Here is an 18053-nt window from a genome sequence, read left to right on the forward strand (position 1 = left end):
CATGAAGAACCTAGGGGTAAGACGGGAATAAAGACACAGACCTACTAGAGCATGGACTTGAGGATATGGGGAGGGGGAAGGGTAGGCTGTGAGAAAGTGAGAGAGTGGCATGGACATATATACACTACCAAACGTAGGGTGGATAGCTAGTGGGAAGCAGCCACATGGCACAGGGAGATCTGCTCGGTGCTTTGTGACCACCTATAGGGGTGGGATAGGGAGGGTGGGAGGGAGGGAGGGAGACACAAGAGGGAAGAGGTATGGGAACATATGTATGTGTATAACTGATTCACTTTGTTGTAAAGCAGAAACTAACACACCATTGTAAAGCATTATACTCCAATAAAGATGTTTAAAAAAAAAAGAAACACCAGGCACAGACAATTCTCAACAGTTTAGTGACTTGCAAAACTACACTGCTTTTAGCACCTCCCATATGACACTAATGTGCTAGATGCTTGAGGCACAAAGAAGGATAAGGCACAATCTTTGCCTGATGGAGGCTCAGAGCCCCACAGGAGGGGCAGTCGGACACAAAGTCTCCACATACTATCCCGACTGAGCCCGTGCTGCTGGGGCACAGGGAGTGGGCAGCTGGTGTGTGACGGGGCTGGACAGACTGTGAATCCAGACACCACTCCCACTCTGGCCTCTGGCAGATGGGTTCCTGTCTTTGATGCAGAAACATAAGGAAACACGTAGGATTTCTTTTTCTTTTTCTTAGATGTAATTCAGAGGTGAAATCCTTTGTCCATATAAGATTCAGGAGATTCAGATCATTCAATCTCTACAGCAAACCCAGAAGTATCGGTGTTATTATACCCGCTTCACAATGGAAAAGGAGAGGCCCAGGAAAGGACCACGGCTTTCCAGAGTCACAGAGAGAAGAGCAGAGGTGGAAAACCAGTCTCCACGGTGGGACTCCAGGTTCCTATCAGGTTCTTAAAACAGATTTTAAGCTTGCAGCGATTCTCCTGAAAGGAGAAGAAAGTAAAAACCCATCCCCTTGGCAAATGCAGGGCTCACCAGCTCCTTAGGATTAGAGGAGCACATTTCTTCCGTGCTGAGACATGGCTATTTCAGGATGGGGCAGCGGGCGAGGGCTAGAGGCGGCGCTGGCGGAAGGGATGGGAGGGCTGGGGCAATTCCAGGAGCTCAAAAAGCCTCGCACCCAGCCCCAAATGCACGGTACTCACTGCCCATGATCGAGGCCTGATTAATATACACTGCCAAATGTAAAATAGCTAGCTAGTGGGAAGCAACCACATAGCACAGGGAGATCAGCTCGGTGCTTTGTGTCCATCTAGAGGGGTGGGATAGGGAGGGTGGGAGGGAGACACAAGAAGGAGGAGATATGGGGATATATGTATACGTATAGCTGATTCACTTTGTTATACAGCATAAACTAACACACCATTGTAAAGCAATTATACTCCAATAAAGATGTTAAAAAAAACAAAAAATAAATAAAAAATAAAAAGATTGCTCCTGCAAAGCTGCTGCTTCCTGAAGAGGGAAAGCCCCAGGACCAGCTGCTGAGCCAGGCCTGGGCCATTACCTGTTGACATGACCCAGGATCCTTCGAGCTCTGTGTTTGTCTTCCAACAGCTTCAGAGGCCAGGGTGCAAGACAGTGGGAATATTGTTCACTGCCAGAAACCGGGCTCTGGGAACCAAGTGAAAACCTCTCCAGGGTCAGCAGTGGACACGGTACAGAAAAGCAACTTAAAAAATCAAACCTCAAATTGTCATGATAGATTGTATTAACGGTTTTCTTTTTGGAAGGATACTAAATAATTCAAGATACATTGAAGCAAATATATATATATATATATATTTATGAAAAGAAGCTTGTGGCTTCTAATTTAGAGATGAAACTACAGATCACATCGTCGTTTTAGAGAAGTTGTATTTAAAAGGCTGACGGGCCTCGCTGTGATCGTGGTTAAGTCATTCAATTACTCTGAGCTTTGGTCTTCTTTCCAGTCAAAAAAAAGCACAGTGGACTCTAGTTCCTTACCTGCTTTAAATCTCTGTGCCTTTGCACAACTCTGTAAGTGATTTCAAAAGCTTTTTCAGGCCTATCTTTTTAAGTTGGAAAATGTTAAGAATTTCTCTTCTAGTCTCCAAATAAACAGGAGTGGGCAAAGACCCTCTGAGCTACATAATGCAATATTGTTTGTTTGTTGCTCTGGATGACAAAAGCTTATTTAATGTTCAATTTAGAGAAGAAGGTACTTCACGTTCTAATTTACACTAAGTATTTTCAAATTTGTTTATCAAAATATTTACAAAGCCTTTACTGTAAAATTGGGCAGAGTTTTTTGCCAGTGATTTTTACAATAACTGCTTTGATTTGTTTACAAAATAACATACACAGATCATTGCCAATTCTGGAAAAAAAATTAACCCAAACGGCAATTAAAAATAAACCCATTGGGGACTTCCTTGGCGGTCCAGTGGTTAAGTCTTTGCCTTCCAATGCAGGGGGTGCTGGTTCGATCCCTGGTCAGGGAGCCAAGACCCCACATTCCTCGTGGCCAAAGAACCAAAACAAAAAACAGAAGCAATACTGTGACAAATTCAATAAAGACTTTAAAAATGGTCCACATCCAAAAAAATCCTAAAATAAATAAGCCCATTTAATACGTAATATGTGACCGCAAATGAAAACTACATTTATCTGTGCAAGGAATAGACATCATAATTTTCATTAAGCTCTAAGACTATGCTTTTTCATTGAAAAACTAATTAAATAAAGTCCTCCTGGCCACTGGTTTTTAAAAAAAGAATTTAACAAGAATGTTCAAGCAGCAATATCTATACTAAGAACTGGAAGCAACGCAAAAGTCCATCAATGGAGTGGGTAAATACATTGTGTAATATTTATACACTGGATTCTATATAGCAATGAATATGAATGAATTGCAGCTACACACAGCATAGGGGATTCCTGGAATCTATGTGATTCCAAATCTTGGATGCTACATGAAAAAGCAAGTCACAAAAATAAATGCAGTATGATAACATTTATGTCAAGTTCAAAAATGAGCAGAGCTAAACAACATGTGATTAAGAGATACAAACATATGGTAAAATGCCGAACAAAAGCAGGGTATGCACAGAGAACTGAGATGTGGGTTCCCTCTAATGGGCAAAGGGCTGGGGACAGTGCCAGGGAAGAGCACAGGCAGACTCAGACTAAATGCCCTTTTTCTTAAACCAAGTGGTGGGTACACAGGTGTTTTCTTAAACCAAGTGGTGGGTACACAAAGAATAACAATTCTTTGTGTTTTATTGAAGTATAGTTGATTTACAATGTTGTGTTAATTTCTGATTCAGTTATACGTGTGTGTATATATACTTTTCATATTCTTTCCCATTATGGTTTATCACAGGATATTGAATACAGTTCCCTGTGCTGTACAGCAGGACCCTGTCATTCATCCATCCTATATATAATAGTTTGCATCTGTTAACCCCAAACTCCCAGTCCATCCCTCCCCCAACCCCTCTGTATTGTTATTCTTTTTATCCTACATATATTTTATAAATACTTTTATCTACCCAACATTTAGTTTTTTTAAATATTAACAATCAGGTGAAATTTATTTAAATCATATGCAGCCTGGAACAATGCCTAAGGCAGTGAAGCATAGTGGATAAAATAATGAACCTCATCCATCACTAACTCACTTGGCAAATTTAGGCACCAAGACATTCCCTAGGGCTCCAGCTGTGTAAGAACTTTACTGCTCCTTGGGAAAAAAACAAAAACAAAAACATGTCCTCATCACTCTAGGGCTGTATAGCCTAGAAATAAAGGACTAGGTAAGGAAAGTCAAATGAGTTGTAATATAAGAAAAAGTATTTTTAATATTGCTGAAGATCTACTCTGTACCCAATCCCATGCTTTTGAAAATAAGAAATTCTTCAGGCGTCTAAGCTCCAAATGAGGCAAAACAGCGCCCTACGTGTGACAAGGTTTGACTTCTCCTCTGCTTTTCCGCCTGTATCTTTTGCGTAGGGTTTTTGTCTTTCCATGTTAGCATCGTGGAGGTCAGAGATTCTCCCTTCGTGTAGTCAGTCTCTATATGACTCAGAATGTTACTGCCTGTCCTCTTCTTTTCTGTACTCTCCACCCAAGAAGAGGTCTATCTCCCTACTTCTTTCTGCTTCCTTCTCTATTAAATGAGAAGAATAATAGTACCTCATATGATTGGGGTAGGAATTAAATGAGTTAATTTATGTAAGGCATTCAGAGCTGTGCCTGGTACATAGGAAGTATTATGTAAGGGTCTGCTGTTACGTTTATTTGTTTTTATATTTATTTTGTTTATTATTGTTATTATTGTCGTTTTGTGACTTCACCTCTGATCTGGCGTAAGAAAGTCAGATGTAGTGGGTCCCACACGTACTTCTCTTTGAGGTAGTTTACCTGCAACATCAATCACTTCTTCCTCTGAAGGTACTCTACCTTCCTCTTGTCCTTAGCCCTCTCCACTCCATCCCAGTGGGAAGGGCTAAACCTAAAGGATTCTCAGCCTAGTGGCTGGAGAAACCCAACAACGAATAGGAAGTTATCGCCAAGTCAGATTAATTTCAATCTCCCACTTCACTAGCGCTTCATGACTCAGGGGCTGCCGTGGAAAATACTGAAGCCTTACCCATTCCCAAGTGCCTAAACAAAGGTGAGAAGGGGACGGAGGCACCAAGAGAATCATGCTTGGTCCTTCCCGAGAGGCCCGGCAGCCCTGACCCTCGCGAGTTGACAGTTCCGACAGGCACATATAGATGTGCATTTCCACCGCAGAAAGCACCCCAGCAATTAAGTGCTTTATCCAGCGATGCACACCCTTCGGGATGGGCCTGTGTGATTACACAATGTTCAAGGGCCAGGCAACAAATTAAAGTCAAAGAAGAAGCATATAAGAGTCACCCAAACCTCAAATGGAAAACGGTCAGTAATTCTGATGCTCCCAATCTCTGGTCGGTTGTCAGCCTCAGATTTCCTCTGGGAAAACCAGGGAGGGTTAGAACTGCAGAGAAAAGCCCCCCAGATTCCGGGGAATCAGCCACCTTCCTGTAAATATTTTTGACCCCTCTCTCTGTGCAGAGAAATCTAGTGTTATTTCTAGAAAGGTTTGGGAATGTTTCCGTAGAGCTGAGAGCCTGATCTCTATTTCAGAGGGTCCTTGTAAAATTCCCCACCAAACTGACTTTCAGGCCTCCACACATCGTGGGATGACAAGAGACCCCGATCTGTGACACAACGAAGGAGGGATCTGGGGGCCGAGAATGACATCCCATGTTGTGGATCAGTAACAACCTCATTTCACAGCCGAGGAACCCTGTTTCCAACAGTCCCGTTCAAGGGTCTGTAAACTTTTCCCGAGAAGGGCCAGACAGTAAATATTTCAGGTCCTGTGGGCCACACTCTCTCCGTCAAAATAACCCCATATGTACACAAAGGGGAATGGCTGTCGCCAGTAAAACTTCGTGGACGCCAATATCTGGACTTCGTATAATTTTCACATGTCACAGAAGATTGTGTTCTTCCGATTTCTTCTCTTCTGTGCACAGATGTAAATGCCATCCTTATCTCGTGGCAGCAGGAAGACAGCTGGCCGTCCATGTTTGGCCTCTCTAGGGTCTAGTCGTCTAGAAAAATACGGAATGACCCTGACACTGAACAGCTTCCCTCACGTGGAGTCTGTGCTTGTTCACTGCACCTTGATCTCCTCAAGGCATTACGTTAATACTCCTTAATCAATCACTCTTCCCCACACACAGGGGAGGAAGGGTCTGTTTTATCAATGGCAGAAACTGAGGCACTGAGCCGGCCCAGAATGAGCCTGTGTGGAGCCCTGGGGGTGGCTTTCTGACAGCCCTTCTATCTTGAACTCTGCGCCCCCATTGCCTGCTCACCTCAAGTGCACACACCTCCTGCCCTGTGCTGCATGAACACTATTACAGCATCTTAATAGGATAATAGTGATCTTCTGGGACCTGGGATGGTGCAACTCTTTATTGCATCATTAATATATATTATCATAATATATATGATGATGAGGCAACCTGTGTGGCTAGGCGGGCCCTGGCCCAACCCCAAGTCATCGGCTGGCTGTCAGTTCTGAGTTATGCCTCTGAGAAGAAGCACGTACTCACGGGGCAATTTCCCAAATGAAATGTCCCATTCTCATTTTCAGATCTGGACAACAAATGCTGAACAAGCACGTAAGGATCCCTGTGTCAGGAGGATAATCGTTTCGTTCCCCCCGACTCTCCTCTCCCCATCCCCATCATTGCTTCTCACCCCTCACCCACTCCTGCCTACTCCCCTCCTACCAAAGTAGAAACACTTGGCTTCTCTGAACTCACAGACTGAACAGAATCGTCTCAACAAGTTGCCAAAGGTCCATATCTCCAGCTCAGTCCTATTTCCACAATGGTTCTGAGGCACTTAGGGGACCGCGTCGGCGTTCTCTCCACGAATCAATACCACCCCACGGTACCAGGATGACACATCCACGTGTCTTAGCCCACCTGCTTCCAGCTGGCCCCCACCCACCCCTGAACCTGGATGATTTCACTAGAGGTTGCATGAAGGAATCATCAGTATAAAGAGTTGGACGGGGGTGCTGCCCTGTTCACTGGGGCTTCCTTCAACCCATGGAAGAATTCCGTTCACCCTCATCAAAAGGATTTTTCTCACCCTGTGGAGGGCATCCACCAATGAAAGTATTTCATCAGCAGATACTCGGCTTCCTCAGACGCTAGTGACTAGTTAAGAAACACAGTTCCAGGGCTTCCCTGGTGGCGCAGTGGTTGCGCGTCCGCCTGCCGATGCAGCGGAACCGGGTTCGCGCTCCGGTCTGGGAGGATCCCACGTGCCGCGGAGCGACTGGGCCCGTGAGCCATGGCCGCTGGGCCCAGTCGCTCCGCGGCACGTGGGATCAGTGTCTTACAAAATCAACTTTTAGGGGCTTCCCTGGTGGCGCAGTGGTTGAGAGTCCGCCTGCCGATGCAGGGGACACGGTTTCGTGCCCCGTTCCGCGAAGGTCCCACATGCCGCGGAGCGGCTGGGCCCGTGAGGCATGGCCCCCGGGCCTGCGCGACCGGAGCCTGTGCTCCGCAACGGGAGAGGCCGCGACAGAGGGAGGCCCGCATACCACCAAAAAAAAAAAAAAAAAAAAAAAAAGAAACACAGTTCCAGGAAAAATCCATGCAGAACCTTGTGCATTCAGTCCCTTCCACACAGAATACAATTGTAAACAATCCCCATGAGCAACTGAAAGTGGTGATATAGAGGCTTCATTTGGAACTCCCTCTGAATCACAGACCCAGTACTATACGAGGACAAGGATTATCTCCCAACCTGCTACCTCCTTCCACACCACCAATTAGAAAAGGTCTCAATTGAATTTCTTTTCTTCTCTCAGTACTCTGACACAAGAGGATAAAAATACTCATAGCCTCTTCCAAAAGAAAAGACTATCCCTAACTCTACTCTTCAAAGGAAAAAAAAAAATTAAACGTGCTGAGAAATTCTGCCACTTTTCTAAAAACGGTTCTTGAGAGGCACAGCCGCATGATGAAACACTTCCTAGGGGTAATTAATCCTGAGCAACTCTTGTAAAAAAAAAAAAAAAAATAGAGTAACAAAGCACATTCCGTGATGCTGTAGTGTTTGACCAGTTTTTGCCACTCATGTATGGATTTACAAAATTCTGAATTCACACTATAAAACAGAAAGATGGGGGGAATGAAACATACCTATTCATGAACTTCAACAGCTCACGGACCCCACCCAGGCTGCAAGAGGAGTCCCTAGGCGGCAGCCAGTGTAATGACATAACCCACAAGAATGCCCTAGAGTGAAGTGGTTTTTAAAGGATATTGAATTTTTCTTGGGCTTCATCCACCACGAATAGTAATCTTTCTCTAAAGGGCTGTGCTTCAGCCAACCAAGATGAGGTTATTATTATAAGATAATTATTTGTAATAGAAGCTATCAATTACTGAGTACTTACGTGCCAGGAACCATGCTAAGTGCTTTATACACGCTATTTCATTTAACCTACACGACTAACCCTGTTAGGTAGTTATTACTATCTTCCGTTTATAGGTGGGGAAATTGAGGGTCAGAAAGGCTAAATGACTTGCCTAAGGTCACACAGACAATAAAACGCAAACCAACCCAGGACCATCTGACTCAAAACCTATCCAGTAAGATCACTCCACTAAACTGCTTCATAGATTTGAGTCATGGCTGTAAATTACCTCAAGCTCATCTTTCGGCCATCATCTACACTACAGTGATTCCCAAACTTGACTTTTCATTATAATCTCTTTTTAAAAATACAGATTCCCCAGAACCCACCCCAGCCCGACTGGATAGAATGTGGGGGAAAAAAATTAATCTCTTACTCTTTTGTTTTAAGCCATGACAAACAAATGGCCAGATTTTTTTTTTTTTTCCACTGAACTTAATGATGAGTATTTTGTGAAAAATACTGCAAGTCTTAAGTCTCCAGGCAATTGGCTGGCATTCAGTTGTTAAGTACTTTCTCTCTGGTTCACAAGAATGAATAAGTGAATGAACGCATATGCATGCCTAGGAATTCCGCCCTCGACTCCCATAGAAAAGCTTTATCCAGAAGAAGCTTCCAAAGCTCGTGGAAGCACTGTAACCAAAGGAGACTTGGGAATGTTACACAGCTACGGAAACTGATGTCCAGAGGCAATGGGATGTGTTCAGGGTCACCCAGCCGGACGGCAGCAGGCCCAAAATCTCCCAACCACCCACTTCCTCCAAAGACAGAACTGCTGCTTAGAATTCGTCTGGAATCATTCAGAAACCCAAATAATCACAGGAAATGAAAGACAGACTGGCACATGTCAAATGATTATAAATATGTGTAAAGGAGTTAACAGGTTCAGAATGTATCCCTCGGGAGCCGGCACACTCACTGGACCTTTCTTTACGTAAAGCATGGGGCCTCCGTGGAAGGAGACAGACTTGACTTCTAATTGACATATGATTGTATATATTGTTAGGGTGGAACTTGATATTGAAAGAGACAGACCTGAGTTCAACCTCAACTCTGCCACTTCCTCGTGTGGCCGTGTTGCCATTTACTCAACCTCCCCGAGTGTCACTTTCCTCCCCCAAAAACCAGTGATAATAATAACTACTTCCTATAGGGTCTCCATGCAGTTTAAATTCCTTAGTGGAGACAAGCACCCAGCGTCTGGCTCACAGTGACCATTTATAATTGTTGTTATTTTTACTCTCCAGTTCCCTGAAAAGTGAAACACATTCTGTTTACCCAGCTAATTGTTCTAACTGCCAAGGCTCAATGTCCCAGTTTGAAAAAAATCAGCCCTCCAATAGGACATTCCTTTATGCCATCCTCCAAACCGAGGATTGAAAGCATGCTTCCAAGACACACAGCTGTCTAACGTGCTAAGAGCAATAATGAATTGCCATAATATCCAGGGATAACAAAATTAACAACATCTTCCCCAAAAAATCTCCTCTGGGGTGATTTCAATCAAATGTTTCAACCAATTATTTCAGTCAAATGTTCAGTCATGAAAAAGAAAGGACTTGGATTGGAACCTTATTAAAATATATCCCTCTCCCTCAGTGAAACTTGTTCAAAGTTAACCATAAATGTCCCAAATCCTCGCCTGTACTTTCCCAAGTCGTTCCAAAGAGAAGATCCGCGGTGGAGCTGTCAGACTTGCTGCCTGTGATCGGACTGTCAGGGCAACAGGAGCAACACCTGCATGTTATCTTCCTCAGACAGCCACACACAGCCCTTTGGAACATCTCTCTTGATAACATTCACTCCTTTCACAGCCTCAAGCCTGGAGAGTCCATTTTACAAGGAATAAGGTTTCACTGGAGAGACGCAGGAAGGGGACAGAGTAAGGCACAAATGAAGTTTCAATCTGTTCCCTTCACTGCAGCCGTCCTGTGCATCCATCCAGGTAAGACAACATGCAGAAGGCCTCGCTCCTGCAACCCTGAAAGTCTGTCCACTGGCAGCAAATCTGATAGATCCACCGGCCTTTCAGTCACGTCCAATTTGGCCACCCTCCTCTAGATGCGGTCATTAGTTCCTGCTGACCACGGCTGCACTGCTAAGCACCAAAGACAGCACAGCGACCCTGGCTGTTGATGGCTGGTGTGGGACGTGGGCTCTGAGGGCTTTGATCTATTTGCTTCTCTGTTTACATATGGATTTAGGACAGAGAGGGGTGGTCTCAGAAGGAGAAATGCTTTGGCAAACTCTTGACTGTACAAACTGTTTCATTCACACCAAGGACTATGTTCCCTCTGAAGGGACACAGAAAGAGCTCCCAAAGGGCCAGGTTTTTGTCACAATATCTTAAAACAACATTTCTACATTGGAACTATTTTGCAGAGAAAAGAAGAATGCCTTGGCTGTTAAGATAGGCTGAACAAAACACCTGTCACCAGAGTTGTCGCTGGAGAGTAATGTGGTCCAGGCTACCCTCTCCAAACCACAGGACGACCATTCATCATCCCTAACAGACAGCTCTCTGTGTGATTACCATGGTAACAGTTCTCATCCCTTCCTAACAATCCCTGATACCACACACCAAAGTTTTAAAATCAAATCATGGTTACAGAATATAAAGAGAACTCAGCCAGCTTACATGCCAATACCAACATGATTCTTCCCTGCCAAGAAGCTACATTTTAATATATTTTTGATTCTTTGGTATTCACAGATGTCCCTAGACAATTTTTTAAGTTAAATTGTCAATAGCAATGACCATTGGTCAAAAGCCAAGGGTGGTATATCATTTGAGCAGTTACATATCAAAGCAAGATGCAATCAAAGGCAATTTACTGGGATTTGAAACATCATTAAGAAGAAGGGGAAAGAACCTACTGACTCTTCCTTGCATGATCAGTGATGGATATTTGCAGAAAACAAACACACACTTCATCAGCAGTTCCTTCCCGCCCTAGTGCCCAGCTCAGAGCCCATTTATTCACATGCCGAAGCATTACCTGGGGGAAAGCAGTTATCTTGGTGAAAAATGACATCCCCACCCAGCCAGGGGAGGTAAGTGAGATCCAAAAGCCAATTTCAGAAGCCACAGTGGTAGTACACATGTGTCTAATTATAAAGTTCTTTCCCCACTGTGAGACTGTATACAAGAAGCTTGTATTTAACAGCTTGTCTCAGGATAGAAAGCTATTTAAGGAAACCATCAAAAGTCCCCCAAGATCAAGAGTTTTATGGATATGTGGGGTCTCCCATACTATCATTTTTCAATGTTTATATTATAGAAAATTTCAAACATAAAGAAAAGTACAAAGAATAATGTAAGGAACATCTTGTGCCCGTGACCAAGCTTTGCCCAATCTTAATGCTTGGCTGTACTTACATTAGGCCTTTTCTTTTCCTTAATAAATAAATTACTACACAGGAAAGTAAAAATCTGTGTATAGCCCTCCCAATCCCATGCCCTTGGCTCCCTAAACAATATACAGTATTGGCCTGCATGTTTTCCAGCATTATATAAATGGTGTCAGACTGTAAGTATCAATCTACAACTTGTGGTTTTTTTCCTCAGCCTTGTATTTCTAAATCTTATCTGTATTAATACAAGTAGATCTGCGTCATTCATTTTCATCACTGCATACAATTTCACTGCTTGAATATAATACACACGATTCTGTCCTTTTTCTTCTGAAGGGCAGTTAGACTGTTTGAGATTTTTCACTATCATAAACAACATAGAAATGAGCATTCCTCTACCAGTGTCCTACTGCACACATGCAGTGATTTCTCAGGGCATAAACAGAGGTGGAACTGCTGGGTTGAGGGCATGTGTGTATCTGCTTCGAGGTGTTGTCACTCTGCTTCCAAAGCAATTGTGCCAAATAACCCTCCCACCATCGGGGAATGAGAACATCTATTGTTCCACATCCTTGTCATTGAGCGATACCATCAGAGTCTTTCATGTTTACCTGTCTGACAGGTATGAAATGGTACCTTGTTTTCGTGTTTTCCTGATTACCAGGGACATCCTTTCATGCTCACTGGACACCTAGATCTTCACTTCTATGAGTTGCCAATTTTTCTACGTGCCTTTTTTCTTATTGCTTTGGAAGAGATCTTTATACATTCAGTGACTTTAGAAAGTTACTTAACTTCTCAGCTTCCATTAGTAAAGCAGAGATACTATCTCTTAGGAATGACTGGAAGCCGAATGAAAAGCACTGGGTCCAGTGCCTGTAACATGCTAAGCCTCAAAACAAGTCACTATTTCTATTACAGTAAGTCCCCTACATACGAATGAGTTCCATTCCGAGAGCACGTTTGTAACCATAAGTCCAACAAAGTTAGCCTAGGTACCCAACTAACACAATTGGCTATAGAGTACTGTACGTAATAGGTTTATAATGCTTTTCAGATAAATAATACATTAAAAAAACACAAAAAAATAAAGAAAACATTTTTAATCTTACAGTACAGTACCTTGAAAAGTACAGTAGTACCAGCTACATCACCACTGCTTTTACGCTTGCTTCCGGACATCCTAGGCTTGAAATAAAGATACGGTACTACTGTACTCTACACAGTACAGTAGAGTACACAAAAGCACAACCACTTGGAGAGGATGTGTGCACGTGACAGTGTATGCCAGACACGTGAACTAACACGTGATTGGACCTGTGAATGCACTTTCACATCTTTGAAAGTTCGCAACTTGAAGGTTCGTAAGTAGGGGACTTACTGTGCCGTTATGAAGATGAATAATGAGGTTCAGGGTTTAGAGTATACGTTTCTAGCCTTTCTCCCCAGTTTTGAAGACCCCTTTGGGATAAACACTGCAGAACTTGGGAAGAGGACACTGAGTATCTCTGGCCCCGATTTCCCCAGGATACAAAGACATAATATCAGGACTCTGTTGTTTATAAGTTACCATGAGGAAAGTGTGCGAGGTTGACTCTCTCCGATAGTGCTTAAAAGAAACATCAGAGTTACACATCCTCCAGTCTACAAGTGGCTGTGATCTTGTCTGTGAGACCACGATCCTGAATTTCAGCAATGGTTAAGTACCTGCGTGAAAAGACCTCTGGGAAGAGGGTAGTGGGAGGTGCAGAATGGCAGATAAATCAGTATTAGGGACCTGTCCGGTATTGCCGGGCTGGAAACACAGCCATGACAACATGCGATGCCACCAGGCCCAAGACCTCTCCATGTCCCCACACGTCATAAGTGATCCTCGCATAAGAAAAGTGAAAGGACAATCATCCTATCGCTTATCACATACAGAAGTGTGTTTTTCAATAATGACCAAAAGTACATTGACATCACTTTGGTGGCAGGCACATAGTGAAAATACTTCTCCAATATTTATCCAATATCCAGAAGCATGTGTTCCTAAGGACATGGTGGTGAGCTAGAGAGATGCAATAAAAAGGAATCACATAAGCTTCTCTGCTTGGACCCTTAAGATATTTAGTTTCGTGCTGAGATCCTCCAGATTGGCTTCTACTCAGTTGCATCCTGGCCTCTCCTTGGAGAAAGGCCATGTTCATTTTTATGAACTCTGCCAAGGGAGTCAGGGAGCATATACAGCTGACCTCCAGGCTGATCAAGCAGTCCTGACACCAGCTTCAACCGGTGACTAGTGGAGTCCCTTTTTACACGTACTTGCACCTCACCTAACATTCAGAATGATCTTCCTCCATATTCAATTTCCACCGGCACTAAAGAAACCAGAGACTTTCCTTAGTGACCCTCTGCCTGTCTTTTGCAGTGTAATCATGGGTAAGAGTCAACTTCAGACCAAATACAATTAAGCCATATTCTGATATCTATCTGGGTGTACTGCTTTCTTCCTTAAACGTGTGCCAAGTTTCCACTTCCAAGAAGTTAAACTGCCATATAAAAATGCCGTGGTGATGATAAGTAATTAGACACTGTAATGGAAAATTAACTGTGTTTTTATTTAGAGCATTCATTTTAACAAGACATTTCTTTTTCTAACTGTTATTAAGCTGCAATAAAAATAAATTAAATCCTGAGGATCTGCAAAGGTTTTCTGGTTAAATAAAAACAAAAAAGAAGAAGAAAAACCGCCTCTTCTCCTAGAGTCAGAGTATTTCTTATTTTGTTAACGTCACTAAGTTGGTACACGGTCCTGGTCTGAACCCCCTTCCTGGTAAATTCTAAGGCCAGTTCTAACCCTGTCACCCGGGCTGTGGACAGAGGAGCAACCCTTCCACCGTCACGGCAGCGGACCCGGAGGCAGTCATGCCAGGCGGGACGGAGGGCCTTCGCCACATGTGGGAAGTCTTCACCCAAATGTTCTCTCTCCTCTCTCTTTTTTCCTCCCTGTTTTGCTGCTCCCAAGAGACTTGCAGCCAAGTGATTCGCAACAGTCTGGCAAGCACCTGTGGGCTTTGGCAAGTCCTGGGTTAGAAGGCGGCTAATCCAGCTCAGTGGGGTCCATCTCTGATGCCCCAGTAAAAACACCACCTCCTCGAGGATAGGAACGGAAAACGGCATTCCCCAAGAGAGAATACAAAATGAGGCCTCCACCTGTCCATCTCATCCAAAGCCTTGCAGCCCTCTAACCATGCTCCAGCTAAGGGTTCATCAGCAGGTGTAGCCAAGGGACGCGAACTGACTTCACTCGGGGCGGAAGAGCGGCTGGTGTGGTCCGCAGGCTCCGCAACCCCCACAGAAGTTCCCAGGCTTCGTACTAAGGCGGGAGCCTCAGATCTGTGCCCCACCTAACTTCCGTCTCTGTTCCTCTTCCTCCCGACCTCAAAACAAAGTGCAAACAGCACCGAAAAATGCTTCTGGGTTAACACTGATTCAGTCGTGCTAAATGCTGGGCAGGGCAGGGCACTCCCCCCCACCCCAGGCTCTTCCCTGAAGGCGCCCCAGCAGGTGTCTAAGTCAAATCAACCTAAGTCAAATCAACGGTGGGCATTTACTCTCCAAGCAGGGACAGAAGAATTTCAGAAGCCACCTTTGTGTTGCCCCCAGGGTCATTCGGAAGGACACTGAGCTACATACCAGGCGGAATCAAGTGGCTTCAAGAATTTCAAAGAAACCCACCCTTTTTTTTTTTCCCTATTCCTTCCCTTTTTTTGTTTTCATCTCTCTTTACAATCTAAACAACAATTTACCGTCCTTACTGCTTTTCACGTAGATTCCTGGGGTGTAAAAACCTACCAATCTTCTCATTTAGATTCCTGAGGTATGTTAAAACCAGCAGCTATATACCAGCCATGCTGGGATCACAAATTTTATTTTCAAGCCAGAGGTACAACCAACACTGCAGGAAATTGGTTTCATAAAAGATTTACTGCATATACAATTTCAGTTGAGTTGTATTTAAGGAGGTTAATATGACAATTTTGGTGTTGATAATACCCTTTAAGTGGAGTTCAAAGAGAAAATTCCAGACGGTAAGCAAACGGATTAAATTATCATAATGTTTCACAATTCCAAAGTGCCCACATAGACTCTAGAGGACCACAAAAAAGAGCTTGGCAGTGGCTCTACAGGTGCTTCAGAGAAAGATTTAAAATATCCCAACTGTTAGCCAAGACTTAGAATAAACTTAAAAATAATGGCAGTGGACTTCCCTGGTGGCGCAGTGGTTAAGAATCCGCCTGCCGATGCAGGGGACACGGGTTTAAGCCCTGGTCCGGGAACATCCCACATGCCACGGAGCAACTAAGCCCGTGCGCCACAACTACTGAAGCCTGCATGCCTAGAGCCCATGCTCTGCAACAAGAGAAGCCACTGCAATGAGAAGCCCGTGCACCGGAACAAAGAGTAACCTCCACTCACCACAACTAGAGAAAGCCCGCGCAGCAACAAAGACCCAACGCAGCCAAAACTAAAAAATAATTTAAATAAATTAAATTTTAAAAAATAATAATGGCAGTGCCGTCAACAAGTGTAAATATTTGTTGAATTAAATTATTGAATTAAATGATACTGAAGATTATAGACCTTTGGAAAGGCATTTTAACTTGCTAAATTTCTAATCATTTTCCCATTCGCTATTAGAAAAATGAGAACCAGCGAATAAATTGCTAATAGACTATTCACTCATTAAAACTGACCCCTAAGGAATCCCTCTGTCTCTCTATTTAACAAAGGTGTCATAAAATTTAAGGAGTAAGGAGACAACAGCTGAGGACCCCAAAAGAGCTCAGCTCCAAATATATTCTGACCTTGGATGAGTCCTCTATCCTGTGCTTCCCTCAATTTATTTACCCTTAGAATGGGAACAGGAGAGGCAGTGATGAGTGATTGCTAATAAAAGCGTATTTGCCTCTGGCAGAAATACAAATGCTTGTTAATAAAGATAATTTTCCAGACCCCCAGTTTACATTTCTCTAGCAACGTTCCAGCGCCCAGGATCCAGGTTCCCAAGATACTACAGGTTTTGGTCTCCAACTAAAAGACTGAGCTAGGATTGGGGGAATCACTGGAGCCAGCTCATGAAGTGGCAGCAGACTCCCTGACCCCCATCACACAGGTCCACACCTCATTTCATTTTTCACCAGGATGACACCAATCTTTGTGATAAAAATGAGCCCAAGGACACCACCCCAAAGAACTTGTTTCTCTTGGACCCACCGAAGAATAAAATGTTCTCAAAGCCCCCTCCTAAGATAAACACCCTTCCCCACATGCCCCTTTTAATTGGCTGATTAACTGTCCCTTGGGTGTGACTGCACAGCTTTATCCCGGGTGTGTAATGGAGTTGGAAAAATCTTCCTGATTTCTGAGTACCCTAATATGAAAGACAGCGGTGTACAGTGTGGGCTGAAACTATGTTTAAGCCCTGATGTGACCCTAGCACTTCGCAAAAAAAAAAAGTATGTTCTGCTTGGGAAGGTTGGTCTGTGGTCTCTGTGATTCCTTCCAGTCAGCTCTGTACGACTGGCCGCTGGAGGTCACGGAGAGAGCCTACAGAACGCTTCTGCCAGAGGAGAGAAAAAGAACTAAACTACAGGTTTTAGTGAAATCACTAAAAGTCATGCAGGGGCCATGGGTTGTAAAATGTACAAATACCCATATTCACCTCCCCCCAAATGTCTGTGTACAAGTCCTAGGGTAATTCTAGGTTATAAGTATCAATAATTATAATAAGTTATAAGTAATTATGCACAGTACTTAGGTTTCTCAGTATCATCTTATGAAAACTCTTAGGGTAAATTGTTACATCCTTGTTTTTGTGAAGCAAGTTACTCATTTTTTCCAAACACCCCTCAAATTTAGAAACTCTGCCTATTTCTAAAGATCAAACTGAAAGAGAGATCCCTCAAAAGGAACCGTGCCGCTACCTCTGCAATCTATTCCGTCCTGAGAAGCCAGTTCAAGGGACTCTTCCACCAAGAAACATTAATCACAACCAGAAAAATAAAACAATGTACCTGAGAGTTAAACAATATTTATGATATCATAAACTGCAAGTCATTTTTGGCCTTCAATCACTGTCAATGTTCTAACGTTTATGAGAGATCATCACTGGCTTCTAAGTGGCAATACAGTTCCATTCTGAGTGAGGATTACTGTTACCAGATTTTAAAATAAGACCAACATGTCATAAACTAAATTCATTCTAAACATGTTCCATACCTCCTCAACAGTCTGAATAACAAACTTTTTTTTCAAATGGAGGCTCTCTTTGGGCTTGGTTTTTTAATTTTATTTTAAATTTAATGACAAATGTTCCTTTAGTTTGGCTTTAAGGGAAGGATTCCTTTACTCAATATCTATTATGTAATGCAGGAGATCTATTAGGAAACTTAAATCAATCTGGAGATTGCTTCCTAAAACTAAAATTACTATATTTTAATAAGAAAGGGCCTGTTCAAATAAACAATTGTTTTTGAAGATGAGTACTCCGCCAAGGTTAGGGTGTCTAATAATAAATTACTGTCCAGTGATTATCTACCAGATGAGAAATGTTTCCCTTTCTCAGTTTACTTGAATATACATGCTCTTCTGCCCGAGGAGA

General features: G+C 43.3%; 1 protein-coding gene across 2 annotated transcripts in view; it reads right to left on the reverse strand.

Annotated features, from left to right (window-relative positions):
* BARX2 (BARX homeobox 2) overlaps positions 1-18053 on the reverse strand; it is a 74153-nt gene that overhangs the window by 52386 nt on the left and 3714 nt on the right. Inside the window, exon 2 of one of the 2 annotated variants that reach the window (XM_055091427.1) lies at positions 15869-15917. The exons of the other annotated variant lie outside the window; for it this stretch is intronic. Coding sequence (XP_054947402.1) covers positions 15869-15917 — 49 coding nt within the window. The remainder of the gene's footprint in view (positions 1-15868; positions 15918-18053) is intronic. 2 annotated transcript variants of the gene reach the window in all.

The sequence above is a fragment of the Physeter macrocephalus genome, chromosome 16 (assembly GCF_002837175.3).
Source record: "Physeter macrocephalus isolate SW-GA chromosome 16, ASM283717v5, whole genome shotgun sequence".
Taxonomy (NCBI): Eukaryota; Metazoa; Chordata; class Mammalia; order Artiodactyla; family Physeteridae; genus Physeter; species Physeter macrocephalus.